The sequence below is a fragment of the Prunus mume genome, linkage group LG1 (assembly GCF_029339155.1).
Source record: "Prunus mume cultivar Tortuosa linkage group LG1, ASM2933915v1, whole genome shotgun sequence".
Taxonomy (NCBI): Eukaryota; Viridiplantae; Streptophyta; class Magnoliopsida; order Rosales; family Rosaceae; genus Prunus; species Prunus mume.
Window position 1 is genome coordinate 17,843,095 of NC_142698.1, and position 16,792 is coordinate 17,859,886.

General features: G+C 40.7%; 3 protein-coding genes across 3 annotated transcripts; all 3 read right to left on the bottom strand.

Moving 5' to 3' along the window:
- Positions 1–128: 128 nt before the first annotated feature.
- On the bottom strand, positions 129–2,342 carry LOC103344585 (autophagy-related protein 18a-like). The gene is made up of 4 exons (XM_008248186.3): positions 1,407–2,342; positions 847–1,054; positions 591–717; positions 129–407 (listed from the first exon to the last, which is right to left on the bottom strand). The coding sequence occupies exons 1-4, from the start codon at positions 2,193–2,195 to the stop codon at positions 317–319; spliced, it is 1,215 nt and encodes a 404-aa protein (XP_008246408.1). The 5' UTR covers positions 2,196–2,342; the 3' UTR covers positions 129–316.
- Positions 2,343–7,287: 4,945 nt separating this feature from the next.
- Positions 7,288–8,441, bottom strand: LOC103344584 (protein SRC2). The gene has a single exon (XM_008248185.3). The coding sequence runs from the start codon at positions 8,306–8,308 to the stop codon at positions 7,448–7,450; it is 861 nt and encodes a 286-aa protein (XP_008246407.3). The 5' UTR covers positions 8,309–8,441; the 3' UTR covers positions 7,288–7,447.
- A 1,786-nt stretch (positions 8,442–10,227) lies between these two features.
- On the bottom strand, positions 10,228–15,252 carry LOC103344610 (PWWP domain-containing protein 1). Its single transcript, XM_089053005.1, is given in 4 exon segments — positions 10,228–11,133; positions 11,136–11,990; positions 11,993–12,954; positions 13,726–15,252. Coding segments are annotated over 4 exon segments (3,654 nt in total). The 5' UTR covers positions 14,879–15,252; the 3' UTR covers positions 10,228–10,449.
- Positions 15,253–16,792: the final 1,540 nt, after the last annotated feature.

Below are 16,792 nucleotides of genomic sequence, written 5' to 3' on the forward strand. Positions count from 1 at the left end.
CGCAAGGACCATCATGGATGTGATTTGCAATAATTTATCTAACAGTATATTTGGCAGAGATGGACCATATAGAATAGATGCATAAAGTCGAATTGAACTAAAGCGATCCGAAATTTGGAGACAAAAAATTGTTAATCACTGCAACTAATTTCATTGATGCATAATATAACTGTTATATATGTGTAACCCCGATACCGATCTCTAGCAAATTCTCATTTCCTCGAATATTTACAATGTATTCAATACCCTAAATAAATTAAAGAAGAAAAAAGGCATAACATACAGGTGCTACCAAAAACAAAATATTTACACCACTTCAAAAAGTTTCTTCTGGCTTCAAGAAGTTATAATATTCCAGCTGAGTCATTTCTCCTCCATTTACAGGGTCGAATTGGCAACGATAGAAGCTGCATTCGCAATCCGATGATTTCATTAGAAAGTTAATCTTCGGAAACAGAAAAGAAAAGAAACATAGACTCCAACAATCTAACTAAAATAAGGAACATTCTAGTTGAAGGCAGCTCCATGGAATCAAAAGACTTAGAAAACGGGAACTTGCAAAAAGAATAAACAATATTGCATTCAGTTACCTTCCATCCATGCCAAGAATCACAACAGTGTTCTTCTGGTGTCCAAAGGCAACAGTGTACTGCAAGCCTTCCTGCAAGTGATATTTAGCCACTGACCATTCTGAGCTGAAATACCTTGGCAACACACCTGCAAAAGATAAACCCAGAACAAGGTTGAAAGACCAAGATCAAGATACACAACTACCAGTCATTTACAAATTGACGTTACAGTTCATCTATGGTACCTCAGAGATAAACTTGGCAACAAATTACGTACCTTTCATGAAAGAGAGAGATGAAATGCCGGAAGGATTAGGAGGACTGATCTCTGATGCACTGCATGATCTATTGTTTCCCAAGGATCCTGAATCAACCTTTAGGCTGAAAACATGGACAGTGCCCTTATCACTTGAGACAGCTAGCCATTGGGCAGTAGAAGAAAAAGCAAGACTGTAAATCTCTGCTCTGTCTGCTCCTCTCCTTACCTACATAAAATACCAAGTAATTCCTTAAACATTAATGTTACTAAATTACCACAAAAGTTAATAAATTTTTGTGCAGAGTAGTCATATCCAAGTATACCCTGCAAAAACCAAAAACCTCAACCAAGCATGAATCCCAGTCACCTTTCTGAGACAAATTGCTTCCCAAAAACCTAACTTTAGCAAACTTATGCCATTGCCAACCAACCTAATGAGAAAAACTACACACACTGACGACTGACAACTTTGTCTCTGATTCAACTAAAGCTTGATTCTTAGTTCATACAAACAGACATGGCAGCACCCAAAAACACAATTTCAGAGAACATTAAGAAAAATAATAAAATTTAAATACCTCTTGAAGTAATGAACCATCCAAAGTATTGAAAATCCTGATCAAAGTGCCTTTGTTACTGGCCGTGGCTAGCAGCCGACCGTCCTGCGTGAGCGCCAAGCACGCGAGCCTGGAATCGTGGGCCATTACAAACTTGGTCCGCTTTGACACGTAATTCTCGATCCGAACTTGACCTTTTTGGAGCCCCGGGCACACCAGCACCGGATGACCCGACACGTTCGAGACCTCACACAGTCCTTTGGGGTTGGCGATGGTCTCAATTTGATGCAGGAGCTTTAAGTCAGTGAAATTGTAGACGAAAACCTTCTGGACCAAAACGACGACGATTCGATCACGGCGGAGCCTGACCCCTTTGACTTCGGACCGGAAAGAGAGCTCGCAGATGCAACGGGACTCGTTGTCCTCCCAAATCATGACCTTGTTGGGCGAGTAGAGCGGGTCGAGTCCGCCGCCGACAAGGGCGAGGACGTTGCAGCGGAAGAGCATCTGGACCATCCCGAGGCCGCCATGTGGACCGAATTCGCGGCGGAAGATCTCGCGGACGGGGTCGCAGTTGTAAACGCGGAAGCCGACGTCGGTGGCGACGGAGAAGCAACCGTGGTCCTGGTTGAAGGAGAGGTGGAGGAGTGTAGGGATTTGGGTCGGGTTCGGGTTTGGGCCTGAACTTGGGTTTTGGGTGGAGAGAGAGGAAGAGTCGTCGGGTTCGGGCTCGGAGGCTGCATGGAGAGGCCGTGGGTGTGCCATTTGGGGCGTGGTGAGTAAATCAGGGGAGGAGGAGATGGTGGTCATGGCCTCATGAAACTCGGTGGCGGTGGAGGTAGGCAGGACTTGGGGTTTTTATTTATTTTGACCTATTTTAATATTAATTTTTTTGGGAGGGTTTTGCTGCACACCATAAACTTTGAAAGATATTTTTGGATTATGGGTTGTGTATTTGTCCAAGCTGTATTTACAGCTTATGCCAAAATATATATATATATATATATATATATATTCTAATTCTTTTTGGAATGCAATCCAATTTTTCCATGAACACCACTTAAATACTAATGTATCATGCTTATATCTTCGTCAAAGCCTAAGCATATTTGATTTAGTAATACACATTTATTTTGTTACAGAAAATTTTGAATATTATCGTAAACTTTGTTTGTTTGTTTTGTTGTTGAGGAGGAGAGGCAGAGAGAAAGGGAATTACAAGAGAGGAGTGAGAGGGAGAAAGAGTTTGTGGTGCACGTGCCGCCGTTGCCGGACGACGAGCAGATTGAGAAGATGGTGCTGGAGAAGAAGAAGAAGGAGCTGCCGAGCAAGTATACTAGTGATGGATTGTTGGAGGAGCAGACTGAGGCTAAGCAGATGCTTAACATTCAGCGCTAGAATGTAGACACCAAGAAAGAGAAAGAGTATGTTACTGTGTTTAATTTGACTCATTGATTGATAAAAAGTTGTTTCTTCTTATCAAATTGATGTTGAAGATGGATTTTTGACATATTAATGTTCTGGCATAAGTTGAAATTCTCTTTGATTATTGGTAGGCTTTGTTAAGTATTTAGATGGTGGATTGAGTAATAGTTGTCCTTGATGATGAAGCAAGTTATATTTGTCACTTTGGATTTAATTTCAAGGAGCTATAATGATTCAGTTGATTATGACAAGTTTTGTTAGCCTTTCTACTACATGTTCTATTCTTTTATCAAAGTTTCATTACTTTCTTTGTTGCTGAGTTTATCTGGCTACCTCTTTCAAATTATGCTATAAGCTGTGTAAACAAAGAACATATCAACTATATGTTATGAACCATCTCCCTTCTTTAGTGATGGTTGCTCTCTGGGCCTGCCTATCTCCTTAGTTTTGGGCCCTTAGGGTTCTTCAACTCATTGAACAGGTGGCTGATTAGAAGGTTGGGTATTTTGTTCTTAGAGAAGTTCCATCCATCAACTGAGCCCAAGGCTGGGGGGAAAGGAAAAAAAAAAAAAGTCGTTCTAGCAGTGAGATCAAGCCCGGGCTGGGAGTGGGTCCTAAGAAGTCGGGCTGGCCCGAAGGCCAGTTTAGCCGAGGTCGAGCCCGCGTGTTGTGACGTCATGCGCGATGTGTCACGCCCGAGCGCTCCGATTAGCAGATCCGAATCCAATCAAAGCGGTGACATTTTTTGGCAATAAAATTATGAAAAAAAATCATTTAAAAAAAAAAACTAAAAAATTATGATTTTTTTCTTCTATAAATACCTATCAATAGCCTTCACTTTCAACACTAATCCTTATACATTTTATTCTACTTCTATTATTATTCACTCTTTTTGGCCTACATTTTCCTCCCTTTCACCTTGTATTTTTATTTTTTATTTTTATGGCTTTTTCTATCGAAACCTGGAGGGGCGTGGAGCACCATGGAAAATGTTTCCTTGTGTGAGGCTTGACTCCAAATTTGTCATTGTCCTGTGTCAGGCAATGAGATGAAATTTTTTCATATGTGGAAAAAAATTCATGCTGAATTTTGTGAAAAAATTGGGTCGACTCGTACGGAAATGACATTGTCTAGTATGTGAAAAATTCTCAATAAAGAGTTGGGAAAATGGAGAGATGCCTTGTCAAAAGCGATGCACAACTATAGAAGTGGGGAAAATCATACTGACGAGGTAAGTATTTTGTAATTTTCGTTTTATTAAGTTTAATGTCCTAATATATATATTTTGTTAATATTTATTGCATTTTCAATATTTTGTTAATATTTCTTGCATTTTCAATATTTTGTTAATATTTCTTGCACTTCCAATTTATTTGTAAGGTTAATTGCATTTCCATTATTATTTTTTTGTTACTTGCATATCCAATATATTTTAAATATTTCTTGCATTTCCATTTTTTTTGTTAAATAAATTATTCAAGCACATATGTGGTTCGGTGCAACCGGGGGTGGCAAAAAAGTTTCACCCATTATGAATGTTGGGAGGTAGTGAAATATTGCAAACACTTCATAATTATTCACACGGGTCCCGAGGTTATGTTAAACGAGACGCCACTCCATGATTCAATGTCATCGGATTCACTTATCGATTCCCCTATGAGTCAAGACTCACCCATCCGAAAAGCAGGTAATTCAAGCAATAATAATTCAAAGTTTTTGGAGGAAATTGCAAGGCAGAACGCCGTAAGAATTGAAATGGAGCAGAAACGCCAAGAGAACGAGATGACAATTCAAGCCGAGTATGCACGAGAAAGGGAGTATTTGCATAAAAAAGATATGGACAAGACGGATCGGGAAACCATGATGATTGATACAAGCCATATGTCCCCTGAAACAAAACAATTTTGGAAGCTAGAACTAAGGGACATTATGAGAAGAAGACTTTTCTGGGATGATGAGCCTAGCAACACGGATTGGTTAAATGATGAAAACTATTAAATTAGTTGGCATACCATTTTATGTATTTGTATTTTTCATGTTTTCTATTAAAGTTGTTGTAATTCTTAAGTGACTTGTATTAGATTTCTTTATTTAATAAACAAAGCATTCAATAAAATACATTTTTATTCAACATATTCCATACATCAAACAAAACATAATTAAAATAAAAATAAAAACTACAAACAAGGCACAATAATAATAAAAAATCACAACCAAACCATAATAAATAAAAAACAACACAACCAAACCATAAACTAAACAAAATATAGCCAAAGCATCTATACTCCATCATTCATCTTCATTGCCTTTCACCACCCATAGATGCTCCATCAAGTCAACTTGACGTCTGTCATGAATATACGAAGATTGTTTCTCTGTATATCGATCTATCATCCGGGTCATGAAACGACCATCCCTCACCAATGATTCCGGCTCAAACGGTTCTCCACTTGACCCCATGGGCCTTTCATAAATCCATGTCAAGACCGTGTTCATTGGATCCGGTTCGTAGACCTCTAAAGCATCATAATCGTACTCATCCTCCACAATCATATTATGGAGGATGATGCAAGTTATTATAATGCTTCTGAGGATTCTCCTCATCAAACATACGGGCCACACCTCGAATAATCAACCACCGAGCTTGAAGGATGCCAAAATACTTTTCGACTTCTTTCCTGTATCTTTCTTGATAGGTAGCAAATAATTTTTGCTTCTAGGATCTGGAATTAGGAATGGATTTGACAAAAGTGGTCCACCTCGGGTAGATGCCGTCAGCTAGATAATACCTCGTCTAGTAGACTGTATTGTTGACTTGATAAGTGATATTGGGGCCTTGACCTCTCAATACATCGTTGAAGACCGGGGATTGACTCAGCACGTTGAGGTCATTTTGGGATCCGGCAACTCCAAAGAAGGCATGCCAAACCCATGTGTCGAAGCCAGCAACGGCTTCCAGGATGATACTTTTTTGGCCATTTTCTATTTCCGTAATCACCTTGCAAGGCTGTTGGGCAATTATTCTATTGCCAGTGCATGCATCGATGCTACCAATCATTTCGAAATTCTCGAGCTTCGATTTTTTGTTGAAGTCGTTGGAGGTCCCTGGGAGTAGGTCTACTCAGGTAGTCCATAGTGTACAAAGTTCTCAATTGCATCACAAAATCTTACCAAAGCCTCCAACGTAGTGGACTTCCCCATCCGGGCAATCTCATCCACTGATCAGCAGATGCTCCATACGCCAACATTCGTATAACAACCGTAAGCTTTTGCTCTGGAAAAGCCCCAAAACCCCAGCAGCATCACACTTTTGAACAAAGTATGCATCATAATTGCAAATATCATGCATGACTTTATTGAACAAATGAGGTTGCAATCTAAATCGCCTTTGAAAATTCAACATCATAGTACAAAGAAGTTAGGATAAAATAATCTTCAAAAGATTCTTACCCCAAAATGCCTATGTCTGTCCACATTCGGCGGACTTGTGAACCACAGCGGCGACCTTGGTTCTCTTCATCTTGCAAAGCCACTGCTATGACAACTTGTTCATCGACTTGTCTCTGCAACTCATTGATTTCATCTACTCTACGGTTTCTCTCATTTGTTTCTCGCTCTTGCCTCTCCAAGTATCTCCTAAAATCTTCCATTGAGATGAATGTAGTATGAATTCTAAACTCTGAGAAATGAAAATATAGAAAGATGTGGTGTGAGAGGTATGAGTTGAGCCTCTGGTTTTATAGAAAATTTTGCAAGATAGACATGCCACGTGGCATTTGATTGGATGAAAATCTTATCTGAAATTTCAAACCAAATTTATTTGAAATTCATCCGAAATATGAACCAAAAATTTATCTGAAATTTGAATTTTGAAATTCATCCAAATTTGAATCCAAAAATCTTATCAGGAAATTTTATCAATTATGAATAGTCTTGTGACACGTAGGAACTAAATCTTATCCAAAATATTATCCAAATTAATTATTGAGGTAAAAAATGTGTGAAAAAAAAAAAGAATAGTAATTCTTGAATGGATGGAAACACAAAATCTATTTACAAAAACAACCACTATTCATGTAAATAATGATTGCCCTAGCTCCCCTTACCATGGCTAATGACAAATGGATGTAGTTACTCTTACTATTTGTTCTGCTGACAAAGATTGAATGAGCTTATGACGTAATTTCTGCTCAAACTTCCTGGTTGATAATGCACGATTTGGAATATTATTATGAGCCACACGGTATGACACTAGCAGTCCTTGACTTTTCGTTGGTGGAAACTTTAGGATGTCGAGTGGAAAAACAATCGGATGCTATGGTGTAAGTTTGACACAACTTTTGGGGAATTTTATCATCATCTAATGCCTCGTCTCTCCTGGAGGAGCCTGTGAGTTTTCGCTACTTTCACAAGCTTTTAGTGCTCTTCATCACTGTTTGAGACTTTACATGTGTGACCACAACAGCGAAGAAAGAAATGTGCAAAGCATATGAACTCTAATCTAAAAGCATCCAAACATGTATACAGACAAGAAGGCAAGAAGACATAACCCTGAAACCTCCGTTAAACATCTGTATGTACTCATCATAAAACTGAAACTACATAAAAATAAAAGAGACCCCAAAGACCAAAAATTACTAGAAATCAAAGCCACCGCCAAAGTCATCACCACCGAACCCAGCATCATACCCAGCATCATAGGCAGCCATCTCACCAACATCTCCAATCATATCTCCAATCAGCAAACCACCCAACAGTCCAGCTCCCATGCCAAGCGCCATGTTACCTCCTCCCCTCTTAGGCTTCTGCTGCGGGTACCCATATCCTGACTGAGGCGGGTAACCGTACCCGGCCTGCGGAGGTGGTGCGTACCCATAACCCGGCTGCTGGTGAGGCGGTGGTGGGTACCCACCAGGCGGCGGGTACGGGTAAGCTTGGGCAGGCGGATACGGACCCGCATGGGCCGCAGGTGGGTACCCGGAGCTTGACCCGGGATGCCCAGATGGGTAAGCCATCACGGGCTCATGGGATTTCTTATGGGCCTCAGGAACAGGAACTGTGAACTTGTCCCCAAATTTGTACCCGAAATTGATGGATCCTTTGGGCTTCCCATTGGAAGTTCGAACGCTGTAACCGACGTGCTTGATCTGGTTCTTCTGATCATCGCCGCCGCCCAAGCTGTCGAAGAGCTCCTTGAGGGGGATTTGGACTTTGCCGATCTTGGTGTCGCCCAAGCTGCGCTCGGAGACGAGCTTGATGTTGAGGGTGAGGCGGTTGTGGAGCAAAGCGGCGTCGTCGAGAGTGAACTTGATGGAGTAGTTGTTCCACTTAGGGTTTGTGCCGCCGTCTTTGGCGACGGGGGTCTTGGTCTCCTGCTTCTTGTTGCGGGGGTCGCCGGAGACCGAAACGGCGGCGTATACGTCCATCTTGGAGAACATATTGACGTCCTTGAGGTCGCTGGCTGAGACGATTGTTATCTCCAAAGGCCTGCACTCCATGACGATTGAATTCTTTAGTTGGAAACTTGAAACTTGAAATCAGAGAAAGTGTTTGATATTTCTTTTGATTTGCGAACTTGAGAACTGTGAATTGGGAGTTGGCACGGAGAGCAAAACAATATATAGAGGAGCAAAAGCGAGGCCAGGTTCCAAGAACCTTCTCTGATTTATAATTTTTTATTTATTTCATTTTAGTTTTGGATAAGTGGTTACAATTTTTTTCAGCTTTTTTTTTCCTATAAAATAAATTACGTAGCAAATATTGTGAAATTGTTCCTAGAAAGAATCTTTCATTACGCGTATTGTTTATTTATTATTTTGGTTTATAAATTTACGCGGATGCGTGTGACATGTGAATTTTTTATTTTTTTTATTTTATATGGGAGCGTGATGCATAATTAAAAACAGGAAATCCCAATTGTATATGTATTGTTCTGTTGTGGCTTGCCATTTGGCTAAGATTCACGGGAAAATTGCCCATGTCATTAATTAGGTTTAGTCTTCAAAAGATTGATTAAGGAAGAGGAAGGAAGTCAATTTACTGATTAAGATGTTAAATGGGGGAATGGGGCACAAACAAAGTGACTGAAGGCCAGCCCCCTCTGACGTCATATTGATATTGATATTAATTTAAATGTATCAATCAAAATAAAATTCTTATTTTTCCTTTTTACACAAGCATAGCTGCATAAGGAAGTGGTATCGACATGGGCGGACTCATTATCTTAACAAACTGATCTAACTTTACGATCTATAGTAAATTCTTAAACTTTATATACTAATTTTATTCATGTGAAACTTTAGATGCTAATTGGAACCTAATGAGCAACAAGAACAATAAACAAAAAAAGAGAAGAGAGTAAACAAAATTGAATAATAATGAAATACCTGTATCCAGATGGCCTTGTTGGTATTGAGTTATCAGTTAGAGCACCCCAGCAAATCCCCATATTTAATCTTTATCTTTGTCTCTGTCTCTCCCTCTTCTCTTCCTCTTGGATTCTTTTATTATTATATGAACACGAAGAGGTAGATGGTAATGGTTTGTTGTAAATATTTAAAGCTGTGTGTGAGAGACGATTTGAATCTCAATATCCTTCAAAATCCTTTCCTTATTATGTTGGACAAATTAGTTTCCTTGTTTCTGTTTATCTGTTTATTTTTACCGACGTTAAATTCTTCCTCCATTGCACTCCACCAGCGCCGTCTCTAAGCCTCTGGTTGATTTGGTAAGTTAGTTTTAATCATCACCACCAACTAATTAAAGAAGGCTTCTTCTAATTAGGCTATGCATTCATTCAACACAAATCCATAACCATGGCTGCTTCTAGTTTTGGTTAGGATACAAGTAGAACAACAGTTAAATTAGGAGCTTCAAATCTAACCCGTTGGATTTATTGGATGGTAGGGATTAAACAAAAGGGTCTATTTTACAAGTCCCCACATTGGATATTGAAGGGCTGAAAACACGTAAATGGTACGTGTGAAGAAAAGGCAGCCGCTTTGCTTTTATCTTTATGCTTACGGGAGAAGGAATAGTTTGATGCGAACCATCCACCCAAAATAAAAATAAAAAAATCGTAATTAGGATAAGTTCCAATTCCACCGCTTGGGTGGTTGAAAATGCTCATTCTCCTACACTTTTTCGAACTTTGCAACTTGGACGATTTAAGGATTTGGAATTTGAATAACAAAGGAATGGAATTAAGAAGGTTCTGGCGGATGCTAGAAAAGTTTAGGTATTGTAATGAAGGCATAACGGCTAACATTGTCTCAATCATCTTTCGCATGTAAACTTTTCTTTTTTCTTTTATAAAGTTTTTATGCCAATTCCTAACAAAATTCACTGCTATTTTACGTCATGGAAATAAAGAGATTATGGAAACTGGCCCAAAGAACAAAAGTTCAACCCAAAAAGAGAAAAAGAAAAAGATGGCACTATCATCAATATCATCATCTCAGTACAATCGGAGTACCCAACTTGTAAACAAACTACTACATTTGAGAAGCTCTCTCTCTCTCTCTTGTAAGCCCAAAATGCCGCATTTCAATTCATGTGGTGGATTCCATGTACTTGTCTTGTCCGTCTTTGCCTTGGCTTGGCTTGCTTTATGGCATATAATTTTGCCCATGTTTCACCATCAAAGAGGATGGTACGGCACATAGCCAAGCAAGCCCTTGACGTTGGCTACGACATCGTTGCACCTAGTCAACAGGCTTAGCATCTGGTGTGAAATATCGACGCTGGGTGCACTTGGAAATGCAGCGGGTGTGTTTAGATGTTGACTATTTCTGGGTGGTGCCATTTCAGAATGGTGAGGTGGAAATTTATTATGCGGGGACTTTGCATATTGAGGAGGAGCAAGGGGAAGAGGAAGTATAGGAGGCGATGATGAAAAAGTTGGAGGAGCATTGACCTTTTGAAAGTTCCTAGTATTAAAATCCATAGCAATAGAAGTAGTAGACGAAGAATGTGCAGCAGCACCACCATCAGCAAAACTAGCACTGTTGTTGTTGTTGAAGTTATTTCTATTACCAGCCATCATGAATTGATCAGTACTTCTACTACTTTCTTCCCCACCTAACATGAATTTTACACGTGCAGTTCCTTTACTATTTCCATTGCCACCGGTAGTTACCTGCCCTCCCGGCTCCTCGCCCGACGACTTCTTCAGAATCGACTTCAGCTGGACTGCACTCTGTGGAAGAAGAGCCTGCTGCTGCTGTCTGAGTGCCGATGCCATTGCCGGTGACTGCCCCGCTGATGAGTCCTTAACCCGCGGGATCTCACAGGGATTGTCGCCCTTGCCGGTATCTGGAACTTCGGACCACCCACTTCTCGAATTTGGCACCTCACACTAAAGTTGCCAAAAAGTGAGCTGTTTGCGGTAGCAAACTTCAATGCTGCTTGTGCATCAGATTTGTGCAGAAAGACAACCCGGCATGTTGCGGACTTCCAAAAGACACGGAGACCGGACTGATCCATAGGCCCAAATCGTGCAAACTTTGCCTTCAGTTCTGCAGGTGATGGGAGAGATATTTTGGGAGGGAACTTCATCACCAGCATTGTGGGCTCAACTGCCTTTGATGCAGGCTCTGTTTTCTTCGCAAAACCTGGCTTGATTGACCTTCGCAGAAGCGGTACCGCTGATTCTTTGGCCTCCACACGCTTGGATTCTAAAGCTCTCTGACTGGCCTTCTTCTCTGCAGCCAACGTTTTCAGATCACTAATTTTCTTGGACCTCTTAGCTGCGATATCTCCTTGACGGTCAGATGGGGCACGCTTCCGCCCAGCTATGGTAGGGTCGTCGGATCTGAACATGGGTTTTGCTGCCTTTGAGAATGGCAAATCTCTGACATGTTCAGTAGGCGATATGTCAGAGGCTTTGACACCAGATGGAGATTTAGAGGAGCGAACTTCAACAGGTTCAGTCTCGGAGGGTGGTGACAGAACCAAGCTTTTCTGGTAGACAAGGGACCGGAAGTGCAGAAAGAACTGCCGAACAATTGCAGGGCTGTTTGTTTCAAAACCATGAAAAGGATCAAGGGCAAGGGCTTGCAAATCACTTACCAGTTGTGGTAGTTCAAGCTCCACATCTCCCAAGCCAACAATTGGAAATTTTCCAACAGCTTCAGACGAGTTATTACTGGCAACATCTTTCTTATGATGTTCTACCTGTGGATGTCCTCTCTTGGAGCCAAACCTACATCCTTGGAATTTCCTGCAACTTTACTTCCCGAGGAATGTACCTTTCCAGAAGTCAAAGGCTTCTGTGGGTTTCTGAAGCTTGCTTCAGAACCTAACTGTTTCTTCTTTTTCTTTTTCCTGTTATCCCCCATCATAGAGTCCTCAGTGCGCAAGTCCTCTGCACGCCGTTTAAGAACCTTTGCTTTTTTCACTCCACCAATAGCCTTCATCCCACCTGAACTCTTTGCGTCAACTGAGGAAGGATCTCCAACACCACGACCATCGCGAACTTGATTCAATTCATAACCTCCTTCCACTTTCTTCAAAGAACTTGAAGGTTGTTGAAAATTTTCATGTGATCCAGACAATTTTGCACTCTCTTCACATTTAAACTCAACCAAACCCTCACCTTCCTGCTTTAAAGGTTGTGATGTACCATCTTTTGTACGTTGCTTGGTCTCTTCCCCAAATAAATCAAGACATTCTGTGCTTGTACCTCCCTCTTTTACTTCCTGCAGAGCCCCTCTTTCCTTGTCAAGAGATGGCTTTGCATCATTAGTAACATCTTGGGTGGTGAGAGAGCTGTTTGCTGTCGCCTGATCTATGATTACAGCTTCTTTCCCATATACATCCGCACTTGAAACTGTAGAACTGCTGCTTATAAAATCAGTCTGTTCATGTTTTGCTGTAACCCGAGTCTTTGTAGAGACAGCTGGAGCCCTCTTCTGTACCGTATAATCCCCATCTACTAATGGTATTGATCCCTCCAAGCCAGCAGATGGGGCCGAGGAACTAGCTTGGCCCTGGCTAGTTAGATGGGTTTTCAAGTTACTGGGTTCATCTCTCCGTTTGAAAACGTATTTGTCTTTCTTTGAATGATCCTTGACTTTCATGGGTTTCGTGGCATTCTTCCGCCCACCCAGAACTTCAGCAATCACCAATGGACCACTCAAGGGAGCTGGTTAAGGAAACAATCCCATTAGAAAATCATGTTAAGTGAATTCAACTTAAAATACAGATGGAAAAACATCTAATTTGGCTTTATGCAAATTAAAACAGAAGAATTGGGCAGGAGTTAAGGACACTTCAGGGTACTTGAAGATGCAAATAGTAATTCTAGACATTGTCTCCACACTTGCACAATGTTATGAGTCAACCCAAATTCACTGGAAAGGCATAAGAAACAAAAACATACACCAAAAAATCCAAATCTGTTATCTGTTAGGTCTAATTTTAGAACACTGAAAGGGTAATAATCTGGCATAAATCATGATGTGAAAGACTACATGGGATAACACCAAGACCATTGACATTCAAGGTCTATGATTAATTATCTTTAATACCAATTACAAAAACAAAATTCAGGTTTATATCCCAAATTTCCCATAAATGCAACTACAAGGGACCTTCCTGTAGCAAACATATCAAGATGCAATCATCACAGTAAACTGATTAAGCATTTCATTATCCACATAAAAGCCAATAATTAAATGCATGAAAGCAACGGCTGCAAATACAAAAAGATATTAAGGTAACTGATAACATTTAGTTCTGCACATTCATCTACAGTTACGTTTATTATGCAGTCCCACCCTTAAGAAAGGGAGGGTGATCTCCACAAGAGCTACTCAAGCATTCCTTGCACTAGCACAGACACAAGTAAGTTACAGCATGAAGGCCCAAAATTGATTATTATTTATCACCAACGATTATGAGAAAGTATTAATACCTCGAGGTGGGTCCACCGGGGCAACTAGTTTACGAGAAGAGCGTCCTTGATGCACTCCGAATGCCTGAGCATAGGTCTCATCATACTCTTCAAACACAGCCTTACGAAACGCAAATGCAGTAGCCTTATTCTTATTAAAGTTAAGGCTCTTCTGATCATCACCGTGTGGTAACACGGCCAACTGCTTTAAGAAAGACAAGATCTCACTCGGCTTAAAACTATCCCTCACCTTCTTAATCTGATTCTCAGAATAAACTGCTCCCGGCTCATAATCCGGCACATCAACAACAAAGTACCCTTGCACACTTGTGGCCCGGAAATTATAGGGGTTCCTACATTTACAAGCCAAACCAACTCCACATCTGCGATTCGCCTCATCAACAGCCTCTTCCACAGCCTTCACAAAGGTCCTGTGATTCGTCTGCAGAGATTTTTCAGCAAAATGGGGATCAAATGGGATAAGCTCAGCTGGGTCGAACCACCCATAGCTACTATCACCAAAGAAAGCCACCAACACATGACCTTCCCTTCGTGTCCGGCGCACCTGAGACGATGCAAATGCCTCGTTAAATATGTGTCCCGGCCACCACGGATGAGATTTTACCTTTCCCCACACCAAATCACCCACTTCGAACCCATAGCTAAGTGCCCTCGACGTTCCAAGAGCTACTCCACTCTTCTCATTAGCCACAAACTCATCAAACTCAGATAACAAAGACCGGTGCTCATAAGACTTACCCTTCTCCACATCTGCACGGTCATCTTCATCATTTTCATTCTCAAATTTTTCATAATCCTCGTCGATTTCGATCCTTCCAATATCAAATACGTCGTCCTGATCATCATGGAATACAAAGACACTCGCCTTTTCCACCTGAATTCCAGAGCCCTTTGATTCCATCACTTTATCTACATTCCGAACGTCACTCTCCGGACTAACCCTAACCCTAGCCCTATCCTCCTCAGATCTTCCGCCTCTGGAAACCCGGGAATCACCAGCCTCGCTCTCCGGAGCTCCTGAATCGAACTCCATTGTTGAAACCCTAGCTTCATCTTTTGAGCTACCGGCACCGCCTTCGGAAACCCTAGCTCTAGCTTCCTCAACGTCTACAGTGGCACCTGATTTTCCGTCCAATTCGAAATCGTTGTTCATCACAGAGATCTTCGAACCGCCTATAATCGAAATCCTCCGAAGCTCTAAAGAAACAGAGTTGGGGGGTCCCAATGAAGAGGCATGCCTTTCTATCGTCTCGTGATGGGGATATGAAAGTACGAGAGTTTCCAGGAAAGTGCCAGAAAGTGTGGGATTTTGAGGGATGCAAATAAACCCTAAAGAGAGGGAGATAGAGGAAAGGAGAAGGTGTTTGGATGGTAAGAAAATATGGGAGAATTGTGATTTTTCTGGGTTGCGAGAATACCAATAATAACACTATGCTCACTCTACTCTCATGGGTCGGGCAATTATACGATACAACACCAGCGCAACGATAAATTATAGGCTGTTACGGTATTACCACATCAGCCGATAAAATTTCCATTCAGAATTTGCCACACATTTATTTTAAAAAGAAAATTTAATTGTTTGTACGAATGGATTTTAGCTTCTAATATTATCCTTTAGAATAAAATTAATTAAAAATACAAAGGGCAAAAAGAAAAAGTAAGACTGCGTTAACCTCCCACGACCCCCAATCGTAGTACCCCTCCACTGCTCCTTCAGGTTTCAATTCCTCCCCCTAACTTCAATTTCCTCATCTAGGTTGTCTTCATCTTCCTCAAAACCTCCAGTTCCAGTTCCAAGTTCACTTTGTCCAATTTTGCTCTCAGTCTCACATGGGTTTAACAAGAGAAGATCTCAAAAACTATGTACGCAATTTCTAAGTTGACCTAGTGTTGAAACTCGTTCCGAAATATGTACGGGAATAATCACTAATTTAACTATACAAAAAGAACAAACTTAACCAAAATCCCCAAGAAACTCTTTTGTATGCAGTGTAAATTTTTGCACCCTTTGGAATGTGAAGATAAAAGACAACTACAAAATAAAGTGATTCTTGGAACAAGAGAGAGAGAGAGAGAGAGAGAGAGAGAGAGAGAGGCGAAACAGAGATGAAGGAAAATGGGGCACCGAGTAGGGTGGTTGCGGTTCGATAACTGCAATTTTTCTTGAACCACAAACCGACCGACTATTTGCAGTAAGGTGATTTTTGAAACCACAAAAATCAGTCGGTTACCGTTAATTAACAGTTTAAACCGATTTGAATATTTTGGTCCTAAATTAGACAATTTTAGATCTTTAAGTGTGGTCTTTTTGTGTCATCAAAATTCAATCTTCCACACTTTTAAGCCTAGGTTTGATGCTTCTTTTAAAGTTTTTTGAGTTCAAGTATACTTTAACCAAAAAATATAAATTCACAACCTAGAGAAATAAATTCACAACCTCAACTTCTCAAGCATTCACAACCTAAAGAAAAATCCAATTCAAAGTTAATTAAAGTTACAAACCAAAAGGAGAACTCAAGTGTAGGTGGTGGTGAGTGGATTTTATTATAAGAAGAAGCCATTCTTTATGAGTTGGAGTAGAGGTTGTGTTTCGGGTGTATCGGATTTGTGTTTGGGGGATTAGAGGCATTAGGTGTGTTAGAGTGGCTAGACTCCATCTATAACACAACACAACACAAAAGCAACAACATAAAAGCATATTAATAATAGATTAAACTCAACCAAATTAAAACACAACATCTAACTGTTTGGGCTTAATTTGGCACACCCAGCCCAAGGTCACAAAGCCCATAGCAATTTTTAAACCAGCCACCAACGTTCCCTTGAATTGGGCCAAGATTATACACTCCACCCAAACACTACGGGCCCAGACTCAGACTTCGCAAAATAAACAGGAAATCAAAAGCCCAAAAATCCAAAAGAACTCAGCCTAGGATCTATCAAAAGGTGGCAAAATAAAAACTTGGGACTTGAAAAGAAAAGAGCAAGCTAGTCCTTGGTTTGATTCCAGAAAAATCAGAGCAAGCCCAGCATGATTAAAGAAAGAAGAAAAATAAAAACAGAC